This window comes from Erpetoichthys calabaricus, chromosome 12 (assembly GCF_900747795.2).
Source record: "Erpetoichthys calabaricus chromosome 12, fErpCal1.3, whole genome shotgun sequence".
Taxonomy (NCBI): Eukaryota; Metazoa; Chordata; class Cladistia; order Polypteriformes; family Polypteridae; genus Erpetoichthys; species Erpetoichthys calabaricus.
The window spans coordinates 145,631,993-145,659,270 of NC_041405.2; the positions used below are offsets into that span (position 1 = coordinate 145,631,993).

The following is a 27,278-nucleotide window of genomic DNA, read 5'->3' on the forward strand; positions in this document are numbered from 1 at the left end:
ATAGATAGATATGAAAGGCACTATATAATTAGATATGAAAGGCACTATATAAATAATAGATAGATATGAAAGGCACTATATAATTAATAGATAGATAGATATGAAAGGCACTATATAATTAATAGATAGATGTGAAAGGTACTATATAATTAATAGATAGATAGATATGAAAGGCACTATATAATTAATAGATAGATGTGAAAGGCACTATATAATTAACAGATAGATAGATAGATATCTGGCAATGTGGTGTAGTAGTTAAGGATTTGGACTACACAACCTGAGGTTGTGGGATAAAATCCCATCACTGACACTGTAACCCTGAGCAAGTCACTTCACCTGCCTGGGCTCCACTTGTGAAAAGGAACCAACTGAACCTCAGATTTTGTAAGTCACCTTGAATAAAGACGTCGGTAATGACACATAGAGTAAAATGGAAAAGAGAGATATGAAAGTCACAACATTTGATAAATAGATAGATAAGGAATGGACAGTGTGACATAGTGATCAAGGCTTTGGAGTGACACTGTGTGACCCTGAGTAAGTCATTTCATCTACCTGTGTGCCAATTGGAGAAACAAAAGAGCTGTAATCAATTGTACCCCACCTTGTTGTATGTCACCTTGGATAAAGGAGTCAGCCCAATAATAAGTAATAGCGATAGACTAAAACCAAAGAGAGACATTGATATGAAAGTTATTGCATTTGATTGAGAGACTAAAATAAAAAAGATACAGATATGAAAGTCAGGTCATGTCAAAGACAGACAGATAGTGTGGCGTAGTGGTTAAGGCTTTGGGTCTCAAACCCTGAGGCTATGGGTTCAGATCCCACCACTGACACTGTGTGACCACAATAAAGTCACTTCACCTGCCTGTGCTCCACCTGGAAAGGGGAAAGGAACTGTACCTCAGGTTTTGTAAGTCACTTTGGATAAAGGCATCAGTAATGATTGACAGATAGGTAGACTTCAATGAAAACCAGACAGACACGAAAGTCACTAAATTATAGGATAGATAAGATGGCAGTGTGGCATAGTGGTTAAGGTGGTGGACTGACATGGTGTGACCCTGAGTAAGTCACTTCACCTGTCTGTACACCAATTGAAAAAAAACCCAAAAGAATGTAATCAGCTGTATGCGAATCTTAAATGTTGTAAGTCACCTTGGGTAAAGGCATCAGTTAAATAACTACGTGTAAATGTACGAGGGCGTATCGAAGTGCAAGGCGCTATAAAGTGGCCCGGCTTACAGAGAATTGGACTATGAAAGTCTCGGATCCGTCTGTGTCTGAATGATTGTTTCTTGCGATTTGTCGCTGAAGCCGCCAGCTTGTGCGAGGGGCCCAAGAGACCCTGAAATCAATACGTGCTGCTAGGGGGTGGCGCGGCGCTGGGACATCAGGGCGCTTTTGTTTTCCGGTCGAGAAACGTCATCGTTTGTTCATTTTTAATGTTCTTTTTTGTATTTGTAAAGACTTCATTGATTGCAGTGAGTTTATTTTAACCCCCCCGTGTTGCAATTTCTCTTTCTCCCTCCGCTCCTTTTGGACGGCCGTGTCCGAGAACAGCTGCGGGCGGGCGGCGTATTGTCATGATAATGAGGAGTCTGGATGCGCGAGCACGTGGTGCCGGGAGGATGCGTGACGTGTGGAAGAGAAGAGAGGACAGGACGAGTGTGCGTGCGCGAGTGTCAGGGGCGCCCGGAGTGCTCTGACCCCCCGCAGGTGTGCACGCTCAGGTGTGAAGCTGCAATCCCCGCCCCCCCGTCACTGCCCCCCCACTTCCACTCCATCCTTTCGGTCCAAGTTTTTGAGGCGGCCCGACTTGATCGGCGAAATCGAAAGGAGGACGGCGCAGGACGGGAGAGCCGAAGAGCGGAGGAGAGCCGACCGGAGCGGCGCTCTCTGTGGAGGGGCCGGTGGCGGGTTAAAAGCGAGGGCACCGCGGGAGCTGCCTGCCGGACGCCGCAGAAATGGGTGAGAAATTTGCGTATCTCTTCTTCTTTTTCTTCTTCTTCTTCTTCCGGAGGGGGCTGGCCAATAAAAGTTAACCGCAGGCCTGCGGCCGCCAGCCCGCCGCACCACAGCGGAGTACACACCGCCTCGTCGCGACTCTACTTGTCCCTCGCAGGTACCTGCGCGCCGCGGACGATCAGGTTGAGGATGAGCCGGCGGTAGCGATCCTCGACCGGCACCGTTACTTGCAGCTCGTCCTGTCTGACTGATCTCCGCCATTTGTGGGTGCCGATCGGCGCGGCTCGTTTTCTTTTATTTCTTAACGAGTTTCCTCAAAACTGCGCAGGTTGATTGGCAGACGTCCAGTCCGGAACCGATCGATCGATTGATGGATTATTTCGCCCGTGGCGCAGGTTCTCCAAAACCCTGTGGGTTTAGATGGTAGGGTGGATGGATGTGTGGTGAGTTCGCTTATGGGATGTATACATCTGTGTTTCAGGACCCTATGCCCAAAACTAGACCATAACATGCACAGACGCGTTTAATCTAATTCAGGTTTTGAGGAGCTGGAGCCCATCTCAGCAGCACAGGCTGCAAGGCAGGAAACAGACCTGGGTGGAAGGGAGGGCTTTTGGGGGGAGCAGTTCATTCTCACCCAGGGCAGGGGTGTTTCAAGGAGTTCTGGGGTTTCAAATTTTTCTAATATATATATAATGTTACAAAGAGTGACGGAGGGGGTCCAGCTTGAGGTTTTGCCACTCTTCTAGCTGGAGGGGAGGGGGGGGGGGTCTCCTTAAGGGATTTGAGTTTGCAGAGATGTACAATATATTGTTAAGTGTCTTTCTTTCAGTACCCTGTGCCCTGAAACTAGATAACCATAACATACTCGGACATGTTTTAATCCAGTTCAGGGTTGTGAGGAGTGGGGTGCAAGGCAGGACACAGACCCCCGGTTGAGTTAGCGGGTCTGGGGGGGTTCATATCACTCTCGCACACTAACACAGATCAGGAGTACAGTAGTTCAAATTTCCTGATGTACATATAATGTTGCAAAGAGTGAGGGAAGAAGGAAGGGGTCCCTCTAGGGGTTTGTGTCATTGTTATGTAGAGCAACAGTGGGGGGATTCCTCTGATTGCCGCTAGGGGTTTGGAGTCCACTGAGATATGTAATATTTAGTTGTACAAAGCTAGGGGAGTTGTTAGTAAATAAAAATATATAATTATAAAAATGGACAAAAAGATGAGGGACACAGAATAGCAGGGCTCAAGCCTCTGAAGACCCCCAGTTTCCAACGCCACTCACATAGGCCCGGGTTGGAGTTTATTCTTTTGGTTGGAGTATGTGAATTTTCCCCTTGGGATTAATAAAGTATCTATCTATCTATCTATCTATCTATCTATCTATCTATCTATCTATCTATCTATCTATCTATCTATCTATCTATCTATCTATCCATCCTCTTATTTCAGCTTTACCCTATCTACCAAGACAGGGGAATAGCAAGCTTTTTTTAAATGATGGTATGCATTATGAATATATTATATATACACGGTGGGTACGGAAAGTATTCAGACCCCCTTCAATTTTTCACTCTTTGCCATTTGCTAAAATCATTTAAATTAATTTTTTCCCTCATTAATGTACACACAGCACCCCATACTGACAGACAAAAAAAGAATTTTTGAAATTGTTGCAGATTTATTAAAAAAGAAAAACTGAAATATCCCATGGTCCTAAGTATTCAGACCCTTTGCTCAGTATTTACTAGAAGCCCCCTTTTGAGCTAATACAGCCATGAGTCTTCTTGGGAAAGATGCAACAAGTTTTTCACACCTGGATTTGGGGATCCTCTGCCATTCCTCCTTGCAGATCCTCTCCAGTTCTGTCAGGTTGGATGGTAAACGTTGGTGCACAGCCATTTTTAGGTCTCTCCAGAGATGCTCAATTGGGTTTAAGTCAGGGCTCTGGCTGGGCCATTCAAGAACAGTCACAGAGTTGTTGTGAAGCCACTCCTTCGTTAATTTAGCTGTGTGCTTAGGGTCATTGTCTTGTTGGAAGGTAAACCTTCGACCCAGTCTGAGGTCCTTAGCACTCTGGAGAAGGTTTTTGTCCAGGATATCCCTGTACTTGGCCGCATTCATCTTTCCCTCGATTGCAACCAGTCCTCCTGTCCCTGCAGCTGAAAAACACCCCCACAGCATGATGCTGCCACCGCCATGCTTCACTGTGGGGACTGTATTGGACAAGTGATGAGCAGTGCCTGGTTGTCTGGAGAGACCTAAAAATGGCTGTCCACCAACGTTTACCATCCAACCTGACAGAACTGGAGAGGATCTGCAAGGAGGAATGGCAGAGGATCCCCAAATCCAGGTGTGAAAAACTTGTTGCATCTTTCCCAAGAAGACTCCTGGCTGTATTAGCTCAAAAGGGAGCTTCTACTAAATACTGAGCAAAGGGTCTGAATACTTAGGACCATGTATGTGATATTTCAGTTTTTCTTTTTTAATAAATCTTTAACAATTTCAAAAATTCTATTTTTTGTCTGTCAATATGGGGTGCTGTGTGTACATTAATGAGGGAAAAAATTAATTTAAATGATTTTAGCAAATGGCTGCAATATGACAAAGAGTGAAAAATTGAAGGGGGTCTGAATACTTTCCGTACCCTATCTATCCATCCATCCATCCATCCATCCTGTTATTTCAGCTTTACCCTATCTACCAGGACAGGGGAATAGGAAGCTTTTTTTAAATGATGGTATGCATTATGAATATATTTTATATATATATATATATACATATGTACAGGACAGTAATATTTAGTACTTCTGATTATCCCTCACTGAAAAACTACTTAAATTCAGTGCACTCGAGGGGAGGCGAGGTGGTCCCCCTATTTAGGCAGAGCACTGTACTTTAATCTATCGCCACCCTGCTAGCTGTTGGGTCCCTTTGTATCCCCCTACTGCACTAGGGTCCCAAACAGACCGCCTTTTATTTTCTGCAGCACCCTTTTTGTTTGTTCTTTGTTTCGCCTTATACAATTTCTTGTATTAGGAGTTTGTTAGTTTTCGCACACCCCTTGGGGTCAGAGCGCAGGGTCAGCCATTGTACAGCACCCCTGGAGCAATTACAGGTTAAGGGTCTTGCTCAAGGGCCCAGCGGAGTAGGATCTTTTGGCAGTGACGGGGACCTTCGGGATACCAGCGCAGATCCTTAGCCTCAGAGCCACCACTCTGCCCCTAAATTCTCATTCTTACAAGTAAAAGCCACGTCACATGACGCAGGATGTCATCGGCTGTCAGAAAAGCGGCGAGCGAGCGAGCGACTGGCCGACTCTGCTGGAAGGTTGACTTGCCCACCGATTCCACTCGTGTAAACTGAAATGGTCCAGCAAACGACATCGGCAACACAGTCGGCAAGTCTGACATACCCAACGACTTGAAGTTGTCGTCGTGTAACGTGACGTGGGTGTAAAGTGCCACACGACAGCTGTGTGCCCCCCTTATTTTCTTACTTCTTCATTAACTTGTAGGTCAGACCCCAAACCTTCCCTTTGATTTTCTACCAGCTGACTACCACCACTGCCCACCCACTCATTTCTCTCCACTTTTATCTGCCCCCCCTTACATTCTTTTTACCCCCCCCCTTTCTCAGTACCTTTAGCAGAAGCCCCCTCTGTTTCAATAATATGCTCCAAACTGCAATCAGCTTTACCCCATTTCTGTTGCCCCCCCTCCTCGGTTCATTTTGGTACCCCCCCCCATGTTCTCTCCCCCCCCCCCCCAGTCATCATTTATACATTTGTCTTTTGGTCTCAGTGAAGAGCTGCCACTTTCAAGCGGGTGAAGCCCCCTGTTCCATTTCCGCACCCCCCCCCCCAGCGTTCTTCACTCTTTGACATCACCCCATTGCACCACACACACTCTGCTTCACTCCCTGGATTTCTTCATTTCTCTCTCTCTCTCTCTCTCTGCCGGACCCCCTGTGCCCACCTTTTTTCCTCCTCCCCCCCCCCCCCGCACTTTTGTACAGCATCTCTCTTTTTTTTTCCTATGGGCTCCATCCCATCTTCAGATGCCCCTCCAATTCTCCTCTATTGTTTTTCTTTCCACCCTCATTTTTGCTTTTATTTTTGGGGGTGTTTGTGGGGGGGGGCACAGGTTCCGAGTCTCCATCCCCCCCGAATCTCTTGGAAGAGGGAGGTGAGCTGGACGAGGAGGAGCTGAGCCCGGTGGAGGATCCGGAAGGCGGCCGGACGCAGAGCAGTCGCAGCTCCCTGATGACCAGACGTGGGATCACCTTGCGAGTCTTGCTGAAGGACGGTCTGATTGAGCCGGGAGATGGCGTCCTGTCCATTCATTACTTGGTAGCCCGCTTGGTTTCCTGTCCTCATACGTTGATTTGTTTTTGCATTTCTCATTTCCAAGCTGCCTTCTCACTCGGTCAACTTTTTATCCTCAGGGAAAAAAGTTCATCGGCGACTTGCTGGCGGACGGGAAGATCCGCTGGGTGGAAACGGGCCAACTCTTCAACTCCCCCAGTGCCTGGGCTACGTACTGCAAGAAGTTGGTGAACCCCGCCAAGAAATCGGGCTGCGGCTGGGCGTCCGTCAAGTACCGCGGTCAGAAGCTGGTCCAGTACAAGACGACCTGGCTGCACAAGTACCAGCCGGCTGCAGAAATGGTAACTCGGCAGGGGTGCTGGGTGGGCATCGGGCACTTTGAAACCAGCGTGGCTTTCACTTTATGCGCTTTTGTTGTCTCCAGACCCTGGCAAGTGAGGGAGAGGACGAGGATCTGGGCGAAGAAGATGAGGAAGAAGGGAAGATGATGCCAGCTGAGGAGAAGAACAGAAAAGGGATGAACAAAAATGGCCTGGACCCAACTCAGCAAGGTAACAAACGGGCTGCTGGCGTGCTGAGGACCACCGGTAGCTCGTGTGTGCACAGGGCCCTTGGTGGTCTGCCCTTCTCTATCTCCAGGCTTCACCCAGGGTCAAATTATTCTTCCTTTGGACTGGGGTATCATTTTTATGCAGATGGCAGTTGGATGTGTGGGTGGTAAATAGTGGATGTTTAGCGGAGATCTCGTGGCTCGGGTTCGAGTGGTGAACTCTTTACTCGCAGGTCAAATCAGAACGGAGACAAAAAGACACACAAGTATGTGAGGATGAGAACACCTCGGGCTTTCTTCAAATGGAATCCGTTGAAATGCAATGAATGACCTAAAATGGTGCAAATGTAAGCGATAAAGAGATGTCAAGAGATTGAACATGCCTGTCTAATTTTTTTTTAATGTAATAGGGTGTTGGCTATTATTGGTGTAATAATGAGAAGTCCTGTCTGAAGAAGGGGCCTGGAAAGCCTGCATATTTTGTGATCTGTTCAGCCAGCCAATGAGAGGTGTCATTTTGTTCGACTTCTCATCACACGCACGGGATTCCTAAAGTCAATTTTATCAAATTGGAAAAGTAAACGTGGCGTGACAGAATAGCCGCCGAGTGTAAACATGTCGTACATCCAGGGACCACCATGCTTATCTCAACTCTGCTTGCTGCTGTTCGGTCACATAGTGATGCAATAATTAAAATGACAGACCGAGGGACTTCTCAGATAGTGTTGGAGCCCAGCAGCTGCGGTGGTCTACGTGTCTGACTGCCTGTCTGTCCGTCCGTCTCCTCTTTCGTTAAAATACACAAATGAACGACTACACTTCACTACACTTGAGCTTCCAAATGGATGACCGCAGTTTTAGCTTTTGATTTTTCTCTCCGTGTCGAGTCTTTTTTTGCTTTCGGTCCCCCTGAACCCCGATGATTTACTTTGGTGCACGGACTGGAGGAAGTGTTTTACAGGAAGACCAGATTCCTCCGCCATTCACACCACACTTTTTAACGCTTCATCCTCAGACACGTAGTCTCGCTTGAGAGACACGTCTGCCGCCCCCCAATAGACCACTCCGTACGTGACACTCCTGTGTAGATGGTCCCTGTCCCCCCCCCCCCCACCCAGTTTGCACCACACACTTACTTTCAAGCAGACGTAGCAGTTGTTGCAGTTTACTTCCCAAAGTAATTTGATCGGCTGACTTCATTCATCCTGTTAAAAGGGAACTGACATCTCGTCTCTTTGGGATGGTGGGCCGCTTGCACAGTCCGTCAGTTCATGTTTCCTCTCCAGTGATGCACAGTTATGTGTTTACGGCATTTTGTATTTATATTCCAGTTCTTATCCTCATTTTGAAGTTTGCACTCCATGTATTTATGTTTTATTTGATGCTCTTGCCGGTTTGTATCCAGTGTTATTTATTCTGTGCATCGGACCCCTTTTAAAGATTGGTGAAGTGCTTTGAGCGTCGGATGGCCTCCTGTATTAAAGTATTATTGTAGTTTGGGCTGTCCAGACTGGTGGTCTCGTAATGTCGGGTGACGCTTTTGTTCTTTCTGCCTGCATTCCTTTCAGAGGGAGGCCAGCTGGACCGGAGGACCGACCCCAAGGAGTGCGTCCTGCTCCACTACTCGGCCCTGGGCAGTCGAGATGCAGGCAGGTGAGTGCTTTCTGGGATGTGACGGTGGCAGGTCCTTGGTCCTTGTCCACTTCGGTCCGTTTTGTCCAAGGGGGGGGGATGCAGGAAACGCACAGCTAGTTAAGCAAAAGAGAAGACGGTCTTCAGGGGGCCGAGAAGGCGTTCCACTTCACCTCCAGCAGGGGGCGCGTAGATTCTGCTGCTAGGCAACACACTGGGTCACTTCTTACATGAGTGACTGAGATGCGGTAAAGTGACACACGGGTCACGTGCTTTAGACCGCAAAAGTGAGCCCTCCACTTCTGTATAGTTTTTAAAACCCAGGGGGCGTAAAAAAGGCAACTTGAAATTGTATCAGTTCAGGAAGGAGTTTACCGTACGTCGACATCCTGACCCTCTTTTTAAAATGGTTTTCCAGCCACGATGGCACAATACACAACTGGACAAGCTGCATCTGTCTGTCCGCCCCCTAGTTGCATTCTTGCCCCCTTATAGCATTTGAACATGGCATACATCGACTGTGCTGCTGCTTATTGGCCTTGGCATACCTTACAAAGATGGCGCTCCGTTTGGACAACACAAAGTGTGTGTGCCCTCCGGATTTGGTCCTCCACCGCTTCTACTCATCCAGCTGAGCTGAGTGAGGAGGAAACCTGCAGGAGAAGCCACTCAAGAAACTGAGCCACTGTGACACCATTACCAGCCACGTGTCAGTCGCCCACCGTATCATAAAGTGTTTGTTTGCTTAATGTTTACGTCCAGCTGGTTGATTTTTTTGTCCTCTTCTGTCCTGCAGGGACCCTCACACCCTGGTAGAGCTGACAGCCTTTTCTGCAATGAACAAGTTCCAGCCATTCAATGTGGCCGTGTCCAGCAACGTGCTGCTGCTCGTGGTAAGGAGTCGGGGTGGTCGGGCGCTCATTAAAGGTGTGGAACTGGAAAGGCCAGAAGGTGGACATGGGGGGTGGGGGGTGGCAGGGAAGGAATATGAGGGGCGCTGAGACAAAACGAGGAGGAGGAGAAGTGCGGAAGGCCAGGCTGAGGGGTGTGCAGTCACTGACTGTTTTGTAAGCGTACAATAACTGCAGACAGAAATACCTGGCCATTATGTCAAGCAGAAAAGTGATTAAAAAATGGAATCGATACCACACTGTACTGATTCTATTATATTTCTGAGATCATTCCATTATTAAGGTTAATTATGTACTTGTCCTCTAGATTTATTTACAAGTCGAGAATGTTCTTTCTATCAGCTACCCGTCTACAATGGGGTGAAATCTCAGTAATCAATGGAGACCTCCGTGTTAACATTAGCAGTGCATCATCTATTGGGATGTATGTTGTAACACATGTAGCAATAACATGCATTGCATTAGTCATTCCAACAGATGGCACATTACAACAAATGTTTGTGATGCACCATTTGTTGGAATGAAAAATGCAACACACACGTCTCTTGGAATTGGAGTTGTAAAAGCAGTGTTAATGTTTGTGATGCACCATCTGTTGGAATGAAAAATGCAAAGCATATATCTCTTGAGGGCGGCACAGTGGGTAACGCTGCTGCCTCGCAGTTAGGAGACCCGGGTTTGCTTCCCGGGTCCTCCCTGCGTGGAGTTTGCATGTTCTCCCCGTGTCTGCGTGGGTTTCCTCCGGGCGCTCCGGTTTCCTCCCACAGTCCAAAGACATGCAGGTTAGGTGCATTGGCAATCCTAAATTGTCCCTAGTGTGTGAGTGTGTATGTGCCCTGCAGTGGGCTGGCACCCTGCCCGGGGTTTGTTTCCTGCCTTGTGCCCTGTGTTGGCTGGGATTGGCTCCAGCAGACCCCCATGACCCTGTAGTTAGAATGTAGCAGGTTGGATAATGGATGGATGGATGGCTATATCTCTTGATATGTCATTTGGAATGAGAGTTGTAAAAGAAATGTTAATGTTTGTGATGCACCATCTGTTGGAATGACAAATGCAATGCATTGCATTACAACAAATGCTTGTGATGTGCCATCTGTTGGAATGAAAAATGCAACATATATGTCTCATTTCATTTGGAATGGGAGTTGTAAAAGATGCTTGTAGTTTTTTTAAGGTGGATTATGAATTTAATTGTATTGAAGGTTAAAGCCTCGTCATTATATTAGGGTACTGTGTGTTCCTGTTATAAACAGCATTCTACAAGTGCTATCAATGGGAATTCCATGACTTGCATCACATACAGGACTTCTGACTCACAGCATGGCACAGGGCTAATTATGCATGCAAATACCCATGTGGCGATGCGCCATCCAGAGGCAGTACTCATTCTCAGTATTGTCATTGGTGTCGTGACCCACCATTTCCCATGTAAGTGTGATTTGTGTGCTGAATTGAGTGTGTATGTCAGAGCTTTGGGGGGGTTATGGGGGGTACGGTGATGATTGATCAAGGGTTTTTTTTTAATTTTTTTTTTTTTATAAATATACATGCCGTGTGCAGATCTGACTGGGATTAGTTTGTGATGCATGCATAAGCAGATGGGGTCGCAGCCTTACAGTACACAGAGGTGAAAGTACTAGTGGTCTTGTAAAGAAGAATGGGGCATACAGAGAATTTCTAGGAAAAAATTTGGGGAACATGTGGTCCCCAGTGAACAGTGCATATGGTTGCTGTTGGCGGGGGGGGGGGGGGCGGGATGGTCCGTCGTATTCATTTGATTACTTGAAGGGTGGTGGCCGGGAATATTTATTATTTTATAGCTTCACTAGCATGGTGAAACGCTCGGGCACGATGGTAAGGCCGTCACAGTGGCTCAGTTTCTTGAGTGGCTTCTCCTGCAGGTTTCCTCCTCACTCAGCTCAGCTGGATGAGTAGAAGCGGTGGAGGACTAAATCCGGAGGGCACACACACTTTGTTTCGATCACATTGAATGTTTGTTTCTCCTCTGTCTTTGTGCCTCTTTTTGTTCATCGGACTTTGTGGCCCACTTGTGGACGCCAGACGACACGAACACTGAATGTTTTTTGTCATTTTACAGTATATGGACTGGTAATGTCATTTATTGTCACATGTACAGATTATAATAAAGGAATACTCCACCCAAATATTTTTTTTTTTTAAATATTATTTGCCCTGTGTGGTCCGTAGTGATGGCCATGAAACATTTTTAGTCTCGTTTTGTGTAGAGAACAGATTTAAAGTTCATGATAGAATGGGACTCAATGTGGGGAACCAACGCTGAACAACAGCAAAAACACGCAGGAAAAAAATCTCACTTGCGTGACATAATCCACACGTCAAGGTGTCCAGTTGTATGCTGACAACATGCAAATAATCCTGTTAAAGAAGTTTGGAAAAATAAAGTAATCCTCAAACATGAAGCCCCTTCACTCAGAATTGCACTTTTAAAGTGCAGACCCTCCTCTCCCCCTCATTCAGAGTCCTGTCTTCAATTCCAAAGTGTGATCCCCGTGTGAGGGGGCTTCTTGTTTTTTCTTCTTTCTTTCTTTCTTTTTTTATAGCATTTATCATCCATCCATCCATCCATCCATTTTCCAACCCGCTGAATCCGAACACAGGGTCACAGGGGTCTGCTGGAGCCAATCCCAGCCAACACAGGGCACAAGGCAGGAACCAATCCCGGGCAGGGTGCCAACCCACCACAGGACACACACAAACACACCCACACACCAAGCACACACTAGGGCCAATTTAGAATCGCCAGTCCACCTAACCAGCATGTCTTTGGACTGTGGGAGGAAACCGGAGCGCCTGGAGGAAACCCACATAGACACGGGGAGAACATGCAAACTCCACGCAGGGAGGACCCGGGAATCGAACCCAGGTCCCCAGATCTCCCAACTGCGAGGCAGCAGCGCTACCCACTGCGCCACCGTGCCGCCCTAGCATTTATCAATCTTCTGTAAAAAAAGGTAATCCAAGACCCCCCCCCCCCCCCACAGGAAACAAATAAACAATGATTGCTTGAACAACCTGTCTATCTTGTATAGCACCTTTGATATTTTATTGACAGATTGATAGAAAGAACTTTATTTGTCCCCCATTTGAAAAGTTGGCTTCTTACAGAAGCTCATTAAATAAATAAATAAATATACATAAAAATAATTACATAAATAGGTGGATTAGTAAGTAAATTAACACACACACTCTCTCTACCTGTCCATACCTTTAGTTTCAGTTCTTGACATGAAGGCAGGGAAACCACGAAGAGAAAACTAAAGGGGGGAGAAACAAAAATGGAAAAGGGGCAGCCAGGGGGCCAAGCTCTATCTTGCCCGTGTCTCCCCTTATTTATCTACGATCGACGGATAGGTGAGGGTCTGAGGTGCTGGAGCCAACATAGAGCAGTAGGGTCGAAGGGGTGTCAGACCAGCTGTGGAGGGGCAGAAAGAGTTTGAGTCCAAGTAACTGGCTAAGTGAGCAGGAGTGGCATGTTCTGAGGGGCACAGCAGTAAAGGTGGGTTTAGGACGAGAAGGAATCGGACAGAATGACCGGGAGACACAGCTAAAGTGGAAGAGACAGAAGTTAAAGAAGTACAAGAGAGAAATTCTGTCTGATTGCAGCAGAACAGTCAAGGTGGGCCGTGATGGGGACATTGACGTGTATTGGCTTAGCAGATGATTTTATCCAAAGCGACTTACAAAAAAGGTCAACGTAATCGAGTACACAGCAGTCTTGGGGACTACAGGTTATGATGGTGAGCCATTGCAGGTCTAGATAGGCAGGCATCGGCCGAAGGGGCACAGTAATAAAACGGGGTCGTCACTAGCAGGAGGAGTTTCATGTCGGTGAAGTTTTATTGTTGCTTCCTTTACAGGATTTCCACTGCCACCTGACACGCAGTGAGGTTGTGGGCTACCTGGGTGGCCGTTGGGACACCAACACCCAACGTGAGTAATTTGCACAGTCAGGAGTGTGTGGTGGGTTGCTGGTTAGCCTCCAATTCAGTTGGTCCCTCTCTTTTTTTTTTGGCAGTGCTCACAGTGCTGCGGGCATTTCCTTGTAGGACGCGGCTGGCTGACCGAGACGCTGCCCCTGCTGTGGAGGAGGAGGTAAAGCCGAGTGTGTGTGTGTGTGTGTGTGTGTGTGTGTGTGTGTGTGTGTGTGTGTGAGATCTGCACTACTGGACACACTTTTTCACATTTTCCTAATCTCTTCCCCTTTGCCTTCCTTCAACCCAGATCTGCCAGAACCTGCTCATGCGTGGCCTCGCCTTGGTGGGCTGGTACCACAGCCACCCTTATGGCTCTGCACACCCGTCCCTTCAAGACATCGACTCTCAGATGGACTACCAGCTGAAGTTGCAGGGGAGCAGCAACGGATTTCAGCCCTGTTTGGGACTGGTCTGCAGTGAGTGAAAGCGGGCATTGACCAATGGGTGCCACCTTAAGGCCTGGGCATACTCGGCATGCAGGTGACCAAAACGAAATGAAATGACCTCACTCGAGGTGACGCGATAAGAAAACTACAAACCGAGACGTCCGCTCCGGCACTCTGTGTACATTTCAGATTAGCAAAGTCAGATTAGACCGGCGATGGATGGCGATTGGTCAATTGAATGAATGGGTGGGTGGGGCTCTGACGTCAAATGTTAACGCCCTTTTTGCTCTGCTGTCCTCCTTATTGGTTCTGTGGTCAGATGAAATCTGCAAAATAATCTTAGTTTAACGCTGATTAAGATTTAATAGAAAAAGAACTTTCTGCATTAAACTAGTGAAACACGTGGACCCCCCAGCCCTAAAACTGAAGGTGGTTCATGTCGAGCGAGCTGAGCTTTTCCACGTTAGCGACACATTCTTTTGTTTTCACCAGTAGCCTCCTTAGTGTTAAATTTTTTAGCTTGAAAAATTACATATTTAATAAATCTCATCTTTCTACAGCAAAACGTGCAAAACATTAAAAGTAAAAAGTCAAAGGTGTGGAAAGTATAATAATGATAATAATAATTAAAACCATGCTAATACTGTATATACAGGGTGGCCCATATTTATGTATATGACTGAAAGAGAAACTACCAATGTTATTATCAAGTAACATAATGGAACGTGAACATTAAGAACCTTAAATGTTTTTTTCATCCACTGTGGTCCACCAATGCGCCATCCAGATCGATACGCCCAACTTTGAAAGGCATTCGCCACATGAGCTGTGCTGGCATCGGTACACACACTCCTGGGCCTGCCTTCTGCCTTTGCTTGCAATACAGTACCGCTGATGTCGAATTTTGTGTTGTATTCTTGCACAGGTTAGCACACTCGGACCACTGCCTCGAAACTCGACTGCCATCCTCTGTTTCACCAGCGCATAGCTGTTTGTTGCCGAGTATAGACGCACACAACATACATGCTGCTCTAGCGACAATCGATTCGCCGCCATTCTGTATTTGAACACAGCAGGGGTGGCCTGGTCCAGCAGTTCGCTACTCCCATCCTCAGGCTACACAGTGATGCCATTTTCGATACTTTCACGCAGGAGTTTAAATGCTGCAGCCTGTGAAACGTCACATACATAAATATAGGCCACCCTGTACAGCATTTGTTGTAATGCATTGCATTTGTCATTCCAACAGATGGTGCCGTTTGTGTGGCGTATCTTGAAGCTTGGTGAAATACGCAATCCAACAGGACAACAGCAGCCTAATTCCTTGCAGATTTTCTTTCCCGACTGATCAGCTTTTGAACAGCACACTGCACGAGTGCGATTGACACGAGCCTCATGTTTCGATTCACCAAAATCACTTTTGATTTCGCTGTCCGTTTCAGTTCCACTGCCTCAAGACACATTCACTTCGTCATGACGGCTGAAAAACATTTCTTATGAGACACTGCTATGAGGCTAAGAGAAGACACCGCTGCCCGGACAACACTTGGGCCTGTCGCTTACGCTCACGTCGTTTCCCAAGGAACGCTCAGCACTAGCGCTGTCTGCACATTTACAGTTCGAGTAAACCTTGGGGCTAAGGCCGGGTTTATACTTCACGCGACGCACCACATGCTGCAGCGGACACTCCTGCTACTCAAGTGTTTTAGTGTTTATACTTCCGCGTGAAATTTGGAAGAATCCACCAGGTGGCAGTGTGAGATATCATCACGGTGAGAACAGGTTCGGCTTCACTGTGTTGTGAATTGCCTGGAACAGCCATTAAACTCCAATGACACCTTACCACAATATCTCTGAAAAGGATGTTTAATGATTAAATCCATCAATCCAAGGATGTGTCCATTCCAGCTAGCATTGGGTACGAGGCTGAAACAATCCCTGGACGGGCATCAGCTCACTGCAAGGTGAATACAAGCACACACATACACTGGCATCATTTTAGTGTCACCAGCTCTGCATATCTTTGGAAGGAAACTGGAGCCCACGGTGGAAACTCAGCAGGAAAACATAAACTCCAGGCAGGGAATACCAGCAACGTGACTCCCTGTGAGACAGCAGTGCTACCACTCTGCCACCGTGTCACCCCATGTGTGTAATTATTAACAGTATTCATTATTTAAATGAAATTACATATTTATCTGTAAAATGTAACATACATACTTTAATGCATTTCATCATGAAAGTGATATCAAGTATAAATCTAAGGATTCTAAATGTGCAGAGAGGTTGGAATATCATACATTTAATGTGCTCAGTGTGGCGATTCGCTGCTGTCAGGTCCGGAGGAAGCCCTAGAAAAAAAGATGGCACAGAAGACGGTATGTGAGAATTTTAAAACATATCGTGTCATTACCATCGGGAATATGCGACACTTGAATATAAAAGCACCACGAATACATCTGTATGTCTGCATTTTGCTTCACCACATTGAACCATTCATCAAACATCGAAGCACACACACCGATCTCATAGGACCCGCAAAGCGGCTTTCTGTCACATGTAGATAGTAACCAGAGACTCTGACGTCACATTCCGACTTCTAGCACACTGCGCCCACCAACTTTTTGCTGGTACTGCAACTCGCGCACGCGTCGCGTTAATTTCTGAGGACCTGCTCGGAGGACATGTCAAATGAACACTGGGAACGCACGGCAGCCATGATGCAGGAGCGTATGTGTTAATAATAATTCTTTACATTTATATAGCCTGCGGTGGGTTGGCACCCTGCCCAGGATTGGTTCCTGCCTTGTGCCCTGTGTTGGCTGGGATTGGCTCCAGCAGACCCCCGTGACCCTGTGTTCGGATTCAGCGGGTTGGAAAAATGGATGGATGGACATTTATATAGCGCTATTCTCACTACTCAAAGCGCTCTCCACACAGGGAGGACCCGGGAAGTGAACCCACAATGTCCTTTACTGCAAAGCAGCAGCACTACCACTACGCGTTCTGAGGGTGAAGTATAAACGAACCCTAACGCTTACACGAGACACATCTTTGTCTGCGTGACGTTCGAGACAAACGCTAAGAAGGTTAAAAAACCCCAAAAAATCGAGCTTCGTGGTGATGACATCGGTGATGTAACTATTGTGCTCTTCATCTAACGATGTAAGGCAATGCCTGCATATGCTCAGAACTTAGGAAGCTTCAAACATTTGATGTTAAAACATTTCCGAAGTTCTGTTCTTTGAAGACATATCAATGGATGGATGTAAAAGCAATGCTTGCATGTGGTTGGATGTCTCAAGTATTTCAGTGTTCATGATGCAGCCAAGCAGGTCTCTAATTAAAAAAAGGGTTAGAAAGGAAACCTGCACTCACTGTGGCCCTCCAGGACCAGAGTTTGAGATCCCTGTTCTAGCCCCAGTAGTTTCAGAGTAATCTTGTGACAGACGGGACAGATTTTAGCATTTGATACACAGCTATGTGCTTCATAACATCCAGTCGAGTAACGACTGACTGCATGTGCTGTACTCTTGTGGTCCCTTGTAATAGAATTCAGAAATCACAATCTGAGAATGAGACGGAATGGTTTGATTGTTCGTTTGTTCTTAATTTCTCTTTATACAGTTTCTTGTGTTAGGAATTTGTTAGGTTATGCATACCCCTTGGGGTCAGAGTACAGGTTACAGGCTCAAGGGCCCAGCAGAGTTGGGATCTCTTTCAGCAGTATTGGGGATTCAAACCGGCAACCTTCCAGATACCCGTGCAGATCCTCAAGCCCCAGAGCCGCCACTCTGCTCCACAGATTTCCGCACACCACACGTGCATTTCATGCCTCTTGTGTACAAAGCGATTGTGCTGCCAGCACTGCATGCTACTTTCTATTATTTTAATGTGAAATTTCCTCACTTTCAAAGAACGGGTTTACCGTATAGCAGCATATGCCTCGACTTCTCTCACTTATCACACGTCTGGAGTGTTGCAGCAGAATCTCTCAGAATTTAATCAGAACAGCTACGCTGCAGTATCCCATAGAGCTTTGCTAAGCTCTGTATATAATATGGGGTTCGCACAACGCCCCACTTCACAGAGCGCATCATGGACGTTAAGCGGCGCACACCCACATGCAGATTAAGGAGTTCACAAGTTTAATAGTAAATGCATTAAGAAACTTGTAAAACTGTTAGACTGCCAGTCTAATGATCTATAACAGGTAATACTTTTTTTCTTTTTAATACAACGCCACTTTGGTAACGAGACACTGCTACAGAGCTGCTTTGACTTTCACGCTACGGTTTTGTTTGGTGGGTCTTTACTGAGGCCATCAAGCACAGTAGCTGTCCACCTGTTCACATTTGGAGTTCAGTTTCATGTGTGCTATGCCTTGGGCTTTGGAGGTTGCCGTCCGACTCTCTTACATCAGCTCTACTTTTTCTCAATGCAGGTCCTTATTTCCACGGGAACCCCAGTGTGGAGTCCCGGATTTCCCCATTCTGGGTGATGCCCCCTCCAGAAGTAAGTGCTACTTTTATATCCAGTAAAGGGCGTGTGCAAATGAAGGCTTACTTCACACAGTAATTAGCATTGTAGGGCATGTGGCAGTGCCCACCACCATGCCCAAAAGTGTGATGGAGGTGTGAGGCACCGCCTGTGTGGCCCTAATTGATCCACTGACTTAATAAATCTTCTTCTCTTTTAAGCAACGGCCCAATGACTACGGAATCCCCATGGAGGTGGAGATGACCTACGTTCAGGACGCCTTCCTCACCAGCGATGTCCTGCACGAGATGGTGAGGCAGAGTCGACTCCATTTTGCTATTTAAACCATCAGCGTTGCGGTGGGCCGGGGGACTGACCCAGTTTATGAAGTTGTGTGCATGCGGCAGTTGTTTGTGTCATATCTCCATTGTGTTAGTTCTGCTGCCTCAGTGACCCCACACTCACATTTTCCCCCCATGCCCATGTTGTTTTCTCTCCATGTGAGAGAATTAAAACAAAACTGAGTGCCATTATGAATAACGCTGCACATCCTCGGTCCTGAGACAAAAACACTGAGGACTTTCAGCCAACAAATCATTCAGCAGAAGTCTGTCACAAAACACGACTTGGGGTCCCTTCATACCAACGGCAATACGCCTTTACAGCAAAGTCAGACATTTTCTTTCTTTTTTAATTTTCTTGCTTTATAGTCCTCCTGGTGGGTGTTCAAATCAAAGTGTGTTTGTCTGTATATTATTTTATTTTTGTATTTATTAATTTAAAGAGCTGCCATTAGAAGCCAAATTTCTCCATGGGGACAGAGAAAGTTCTGTCTGTCTGTGAAGCTCCATATTAGAGTAGCTGCTAATCCTAAATTGGCAACTGTGATGGACTACCATTGGATTCTGGGCCTTGTGCTTGATGCTGCTGACATACACACACACACACACACACACACACACACACTCACTCACTCACTCACACTCTCTCTCCAGGGCTCCTCACGACCTTGAGCTGCTTTCAGGTTTTGTTGTTCCTTCCCATCACCCGTCTTCCTTACTTATACAATGCAGGGAACTGGAATCTGTAAGCAAAATGGCAGCCAGCAGTGGGTGGAGTGACAAACCACCCAACAAAGTGTAGAGCAACTTGGGGACACCAATCTGACCAACGTGTCCCTAAGTCCTCTAACCGTTACAGGGACTGTCGTGTGATGTATGCAGAGCTTGCTGACTGTAGTCATGGTTCACATTTTGCTCTGTTGCAGCCTGGTGCTAAAATTATTTAAATTCATTTTCTCTTTCATCATCAATGACCCAGAATGCCAAAGTGAAAATTGCATTTTAGGTGTTTTTTTCAAATGCGTTAAAAATAATAATTAAAAAAAAGCCCTGAAATATCCCATTTAACAGCAGTAGTCAGACCCTTTACGGAGTACTTAGATGAAGCTCCTTTGGCAGCCATGCCAGCCTGGAGTCTCTCAAAACTATTGAGATGACTGTGGATTTTAGAAGACGTCTCACAATATTAGCCCCCTCTCTCCATATTTAATACTGCTGTGAAAGTTGGGGTAACCTTCACTTTTCTGGGATGTATAATCTCCTGGGACTTGAAATGGGACACCAATGTAGGATGGATCCATCATAAAAAAGGGCACAGCAGCGAGTGGACTTCCTGCGACAGCTGAGGAAACTCAACCTTCCACAGGAGCTGCTGATTCAGTTTTACAGAGCAGTCATTGAGTGTGTCCTCAGCTCAGCCATAACCATCGGGCTCGCATCAGTGACTACACATGACAAAAACGGGGGCTACAGCGGAGAATCAGGCCTGACGAAAATATCATTGGTGCCAGTCTGCCCAACTAACAGGACCTGTACTATGCCAGAGTCCTGAAACAGGCAGGGAAAATCATTACTGTTACTTATATATCTTTGATATGGATGGTAGAGGTTGCATCGAGTAAATGAAGCCAAAAAAATATTGTTGTGTGCATTTTCATGTCTTGTTGCTTTACAGCCTAAAATGAGTATTTTCAAAGGGCGTGATTCTTTTCTGTACCCACTGTGTGTATATATATATACACATTTCTTGATTCCATTCCGTACAGTTGAAACTGACAGTTTAAACCTCTGAGATGGCTTTTTGTAGCCTTCACCTAAACCATGAGACTCAACAATCTTTGTTTTCAGATCTTTTGAGAGTTGCTTTGAGGATCCCATGCTGTCACTCTTCAGAGGAGAGTCAAAGGGAAGCATAACTTGTAATTGACCTCCTTAAATACCTTTATATCTCATGATGGGACACACCTGTCTATGAAGTTCAAGGCTTAATGAGCTCATCCAACCAAATTGGTGTTGCAAGTAATCAGCATTGAGCAGTGACAGGCATTCAAATCAGCACAATGACAAGGGGACCCACATTTGTGCACAGCCAGTTTTTCACATTTGATTTAATTTCACACAACTAAATACTGCGTCACTAAAAATCTTTGTTCGGAAAACACCGCAGTACTCAGATGTTCCTAGGAAATGAAAGACAGACCACTGTTATCTTTTTTGTTGAAAGTACAGTAAATTATTATGCAGGCTGAGAGGGGTTCCCAAACTTTTTCACACGACTGTATATATTAGAGAGAGAGATAACAGATATAGAGATAAGAGCGATAGAGATATAGACACTGTATAGTGATATAGTTACAGAGATAATAGAGATAGATAAGATATATATATATATATATATATATATATAGAGATAGATAGACATACAGATAGTGATAGATTAAATAGAGACATACATGAATATAGATAGACAGATACAGGGATATAGCCATACAGATAGAGACAGATAATATCTTATACTCTACCGTGGCTGTCCGTTTGTCTGTCCAGGATTTTAAATCACCTTTAGCTCACAAACCATTTGAACTATTGACCTGAAATTTGGTACACATATACTACGTGACGTCTACTGTCTGCTTTCAGGGTGGAGATTGACCTCCAAGGTTATTCCTCTTTTTATTTTATTGTAGAATCAACTCTCTGCAGTTCAGTGTATGCATACGGGTGCCATTCTCATCCCTACCTCCTTCGCCATCACTTCCTCTACTTCATATTTTAAATCATTCTTGAGGCAGATTAAACATTTAAGTGCCAGCTTAAGTGAAAAATTAAGAAAAATGTACTAAGTAATTGCAACACAAAAACGGACTTAATCAGTTTTAATGCGAAAAGATGCCAATGAAACGAGAAGAAGTGGGCTGCTAGGGTGGAGAAAAGTAGAGCTGCTCAGGAAGCAGCAAGCGCATCAACCTCTGAGCAAATGAATGATAAACGTACAGAGAAAGAGGAGGAGAACTAGAAGTCAAGTGTATTCACTGCACGTTATCATTACTGGTGTGTATATACAGTACATCTGGAAAGTATTCACAGCACATCACTTTTTCCACATTTTGTTATGTTACAGCCTTATTCCAAAATGGATTAAATTCATTTTTTTCCTCAGAATTCTACACACAACACACCATAATGACAACGTGAAAAAAGTTTACTTGAGATTTTTGCAAATTTATTAAAAATAAAAAAATTGAGAAAGCACATGTACATAAGTATTCACAGCCTTTGCCATGAAGCTCAAAATTGAGCTCAGGTGCCTCCTGTTTCCCCTGATCATCCTTGAGATGTTTCTGCGGCTTAATTGGAGTCCACCTGTGGTAAATTCAGTTGACTGGACATGATTTGGAAAGGCACACACCTGTCTATATAAGGTCCCACAGTTGACAGTTCATGTCAGAGCACAAACCAAGCATGAAGTCAAAGGAATTGTCTGTAGACCTCTGAGACAGGATTGTCTCAAGGCACAAATCTGGGGAAGGTTACAGAAAAAATTGTGCTGCTTTGAAGGTCCCAATGAGCACAGTGGCCTTCATCATCCATAAGTGGAAGAAGTTTGAAACCACCAGGACTCTTCCTAGAGCTGGCTGGCCATCTAAACTGAGTGATCGGGGGAGAAGGGCCTTAGTCAGGGAGGTGACCAAGAACCCGATGGTCACTCTGTCAGAGCTCCAGAGGTCCTCTGTGTAGAGAGAAGAACCTTCCAGAAGGACAACCATCTCTGCAGCAATCCACCAATCAGGCCTGTATGGTAGAGTGGCCAGACGGAAGCCACTCCTTAGTAAAAGGCACATTGTAGCCCACCCGGAGTTTCCCAAAGGCACCTGAAGGACTCTCAGACCATGAGAAAGAAAATTCTCTGGTCTGATGAGACAAAGATTGAACTCTTTGGTGTGAATGCCAGGCGTCACATTTGGAGGAAGCCAGGCACCGCTTATCACCACCAGGCCAATACCATCCCTACAGTGAAGCATGGTGGTGGCAGCATCATGCAGTGGGGATGTTTTTCAGCGGCAGGGACTGGGAGACTAGTCAGGATAAAGGGAAAGATGACTGCAGCAATGTACAGAGACATCCTGGATGAAAACCTGCTCCAGAGCGCTCTTGACCTCAGACTGGGGCGACGGTTCATCTTTCAGCAGGACAACGACCCTAAGCACACAGCCAAGATATCAAAGGAGTGGCTTCAGGACAACTCTGTGAATGTCCTTGAGTGGCCCAGCCAGAGCCCAGACTTGAATCCGATTGAACATCTCTGGAGAGATCTTAAAATGGCTGTGCACCGACGCTTCCCATCCAACCTGATGGAGCTTGAGAGGTGCTGTAAAGAGGAATGGGAGAAACTGGCCAAGGATAGGTGTGCCAAGCTTGTGGCATCATATTCAAAAAGACTTGAGGCTGGAATTGCTGCCAAAGGTGCATCGACAAAGTATTGAGCAAAGGCTGTGAATACTTATGTACATGGGATTTCTCAGTTTTTTTATTTTTGATAAATTTGCAAAAACCTCAAGTAAACTTTTTTTCACGTTGTCATTATGGGGTGTTGTGTGTAGAATTCTGAGGAAAAAAATGAATTTAATCCATTTTGAAATAAGGCTGTAACATAACAAAATGTGTGAATACTTTCCGGATGCACTGTATATAGAGAGATGGAGATTATTATATATATATATATATATATATACAGTGGTGTGAAAAACTATTTGCCCCCTTCCTGATTTCTTATTCTTTTGCATGTTTGTCACACAAAATGTTTCTGATCATCAAACACATTTAACCATTAGTCAAATATAACACAAGTAAACACAAAATGCAGTTTTTAAATGATGGTGTTTATTATTTAGGGAGAAAAAAAATCCAAACCTACATGGCCCTGTGTGAAAAAGTAATTGCCCCTTTGTTAAAAAATAACCTAACTGTGGTGTATCACACCTGAGTTCAATTTCCGTAGCCACCCCTAGGCCTGATTACTGCCACACCTGTTTCAATCAAGAAATCACTTAAATAGGAGCTGCCTGACACAGAGAAGTAGACCAAAAGCACCTCAAAAGCTAGACATCATGCCAAGATCCAAAGAAATTCAGGAACAAATGAGAACAGAAGTAATTGAGATCTATCAGTCTGGTAAAGGTTATAAAGCCATTTCTAAAGCTTTGGGACTCCAGCGAACCACAGTGAGAGCCATTTTCCACAAATGGCAAAAACATGGAACAGTGGTGAACCTTCCCAGGAGTGGCCGGCCGACCAAAATTACCCCAAGAGCGCAGAGACGACTCATCCGAGAGGTCACAAAAGACCCCTGGACAACGTCTAAAGAACTGCAGGCCTTACTTACCTCAATTAAGGTCAGTGTTCACGACTCCACCATAAGAAAGAGACTGGGCAAAAACGGCCTGCATGGCAGATTTCCAAGACGCAAACCACTGTTAAGCAAAAAGAACATTAGGGCTCGTCTCAGTTTTGCTAAGAAACACCTCAATGATTGCCAAGACTTTTGGGAAAATACCTTGTGGACTGATGAGTCAAAAGTTGAACTTTTTGGAAGGCAAATGTCCCGTTACATCTGGCGTAAAAGGAACACAGCATTTCAGAAAAAGAACATCATACCAACAGTAAAATATGGTGGTGGTAGTGTGATGGTCTGGGGTTGTTTTGCTGCTTCAGGACCTGGAAGGCTTGCTGTGATAGATGGAACCATGAATTCTACTGTCTACCAAAAAATCCTGAAGGAGAATGTCCGGCCATCTGTTCGTCAACTCAAGCTGAAGCGATCTTGGGTGCTGCAACAGGACAATGACCCAAAACACACCAGCAAATCCACCTCTGAATGGCTGAAGAAAAACAAAATGAAGACTTTGGAGTGGCCTAGTCAAAGTCCTGACCTGAATCCAATTGAGATGCTATGGCATGACCTTAAAAAGGCGGTTCATGCTAGAAAACCCTCAAATAAAGCTGAATTACAACAATTTTGCAAAGATGAGTGGGCCAAAATTCCTCCAGAGCGCTGTAAAAGACTCATTGCAAGTTATCGCAAACGCTTGATTGCAGTTATTGCTGCTAAGGGTGGCCCAACCAGTTATTAGGTTCAGGGGGCAATTACTTTTTCACACAGGGCCATGTAGGTTTGGATTTTTTTTTCTCCCTAAATAATAAAAACCACCATTTACAAACTGCATTTTGTGTTTACTTGTGTTATATTTGACTAATGGTTAAATGTGTTTGATGATCAGAAACATTTTGTGTGACAAACATGCAAAAGAATAAGAAATCAGGAAGGGGGCAAATAGTTTTTCACACCACTGTATATATATATATATAATAGAGAGAGAGAGATAATAGAGATTTAGAGGTAGAGATGATAAAGATAGATAGATAATAAATATATATACTGTATAGATAGACAATATAGATAGATATAGAGAGATAATAGAGACAGAGACAGAGATAGATATATAGGTAGACAAAGAGAGATATAGAGATGATAAAGGTAAATAGATAATAAATATTTATACTGTATAGATAGACAGACAATATAGATAGATATAGAGAGATAATAGAGACAGAGATAGAGATAGATATATAGGTAGACAAAGAGAGATATAGAGATATAAATATATATAGAGAGAGGGGGAGATATTTTAATCACCATACAGTATTAGTGTTCCAGTTCAGTCACTTTTGAACACCAGCGTTTATATTCTATAAACTGTCCAGTGTAATATCGATCCTGTTAACTTGCATAACTTTCTGCAGGAACTACACAGTAACTTTCAAAGTTTGCAGGGCATACAGAACGTATTGGTGGGGTGGGTTTTGTCAGGGGTGTTGCTTTCAGTTCTGTATCAAACTTGTACATTACGATTATAAAGGCGGGCCGTCAGTGAAGTACCTGTATAGCTGCGTTGGTCCAACTTCTGCTTTCTTCATAGAACAATTCAGGCGAGGAGTGTGATGAGTCTTCAGATGATTCCGCAGTCCAAGTATCTCCATTTTAAAAGTTTCAGTAAAACTCAAAGCAAAAACAGTTCACACAAAAGTAAAGAGAACAGTTGGGATTACACAAAAAGGTAAAGGTCCTGTCTAAAGAAAGGTCTGTTTAAAGGCTTAGTTTTCTTGCCACATTTCTTTAAGCTCCTATCCCACATTTAAAGGACAGACAGTAGGTCAGGGCTTACCTTCATACGCTCTTACAGTTTCTTGACTGTTGTTGTATTCCATTGTTGTACTTGTAGGCTGATTTAACAATCCATGTTTGTAGCACGCAGACTCTTTTCCTAACTGGCCATTTAACCTTCATTTATTATTGAAATAGCTGCGCCGTGTCTCTTACACGTTAGCTTACGGGGGTAAATGATTATACCAAGATTACCCCATTATCTAAATAACAGTGTGACACTTCTGTTCTGCTCAAGCTTTATAACACTCTGGTGAGGCCTCATCTGGAGTTCTGTGTGCAGTTTTGGTCTCCATAAAGACACAGCAGTGCTAGAAGAAGTCCAGAGGAGAGCAACTCGGCTGAGTCGAGGGCTACAGGGGGTGAGTTATGAGGAAAGATTAAAAGAGCTGAACCTTTACAGTTTATAAGTGGAGACCTGACTGACGTGTTTTAAATCATGAAGGGAATTAGTGCAGTGGATCGAGACAGTGACTTTAAAATGAGTTCAAGAAGAACACGGGGACACAGTTGGAAACTGGTTTAAGGGTACACTTAGCACAAACATTGTGAAGTTTTTCTTTACGCAGAGGACCACCAACACATGGAGTAAGTGACCAAGTAGTGTGGTGGACAGGAGGACTTTAGGGACTTTCAAAACTCAAATTAAGAGGATAGGACGGGTGAGCTTTGTTGGACTGAATGGCCCGTTTCTAATGTTCTATTCTAAGTAAGCACACACTTGTGTGAATTTTAACATTAACTTCCTACGATTGGCTCTTACAGACCTGTCTGTATAAATGACGTGTATGGCTTCAGGCTAAAGCTTCACTTTGCCGCTTATGTTTTAGAAGCTGCTGCTGGATTATTACAAAACAGCCCCTGATCTCATCAAATTTGTAGATGTCTGGAAGGCAGAGAAGACGTACCTGGACAAGCTGAAGGTAGGCTGGTTGTGGCATTGCCGGCTGTTCTTTATCTCTCTTCCTTGTCTGATGGGAGGCCTGTTTTTTTCTTCTTTAGACCTCTCTGTCCAGTCATGCCCCAAAGGACCAGGCCTACAGCCAGATCCTGCAGCACATCTTCAATCAGCTGCTTGGTCAAGATGCGGGCAGCCAGTGAGGACTACTGATTTTAGAATGGACTCTGGAACTTTTCCCATAACGTTAAATGACACTGACAACCCCTGGCACATGTTGGTTTCAGGGCACATCACAAAAAAATAAAAACTGTCAAATTCCAGATTTTTCATGTCATTTTCTAGCCCGCTTAATTCAGACCAGGGTTGCGGGATCTGCTGGAGCCTAACCCAGATGGCACAGGGCGCAATAAACCGTGGACAGGGTGCAGGTCCATCAGATGGCAAACACTAACACCCCAAACATGCACCAGTGCCAAGTTAGCGTCAGCAATTCACCTAACCTGCATGTCTTTGGACGGCGGGGGGGCAACCCACAGGGA

The 27,278-nt window shown here is 45.1% G+C and overlaps 1 protein-coding gene across 1 annotated transcript; it reads left to right on the forward strand.

The window, feature by feature from the left end:
- The first annotated feature begins 1,550 nt into the window (after positions 1–1,550).
- Positions 1,551–27,046, forward strand: mpnd (MPN domain containing). Its single transcript, XM_028816494.2, has 13 exons — positions 1,551–1,977; positions 6,120–6,325; positions 6,421–6,642; positions 6,726–6,852; positions 8,420–8,504; positions 9,280–9,376; positions 13,294–13,366; positions 13,452–13,528; positions 13,658–13,826; positions 18,241–18,311; positions 18,497–18,586; positions 26,669–26,761; positions 26,841–27,046. Exons 1-13 carry the CDS (start codon positions 1,974–1,976, stop codon positions 26,937–26,939), a joined length of 1,413 nt encoding a protein of 470 aa, XP_028672327.1. The 5' UTR covers positions 1,551–1,973; the 3' UTR covers positions 26,940–27,046.
- Positions 27,047–27,278: the final 232 nt, after the last annotated feature.

What these genes read in the sequence shown, in the direction of transcription:
- mpnd (XM_028816494.2), top strand. An exon ending in CTGTTTGGGACTGGTCTGCA is followed by an intron (nt 13,827 to 18,240) that starts GTGAGTGAAAGC and finishes TTCTCAATGCAG; the next exon opens with GTCCTTATTTCCACGGGAAC. An exon ending in GCGATGTCCTGCACGAGATG is followed by an intron (nt 18,587 to 26,668) that starts GTGAGGCAGAGT and finishes CTTATGTTTTAG; the next exon opens with AAGCTGCTGCTGGATTATTA.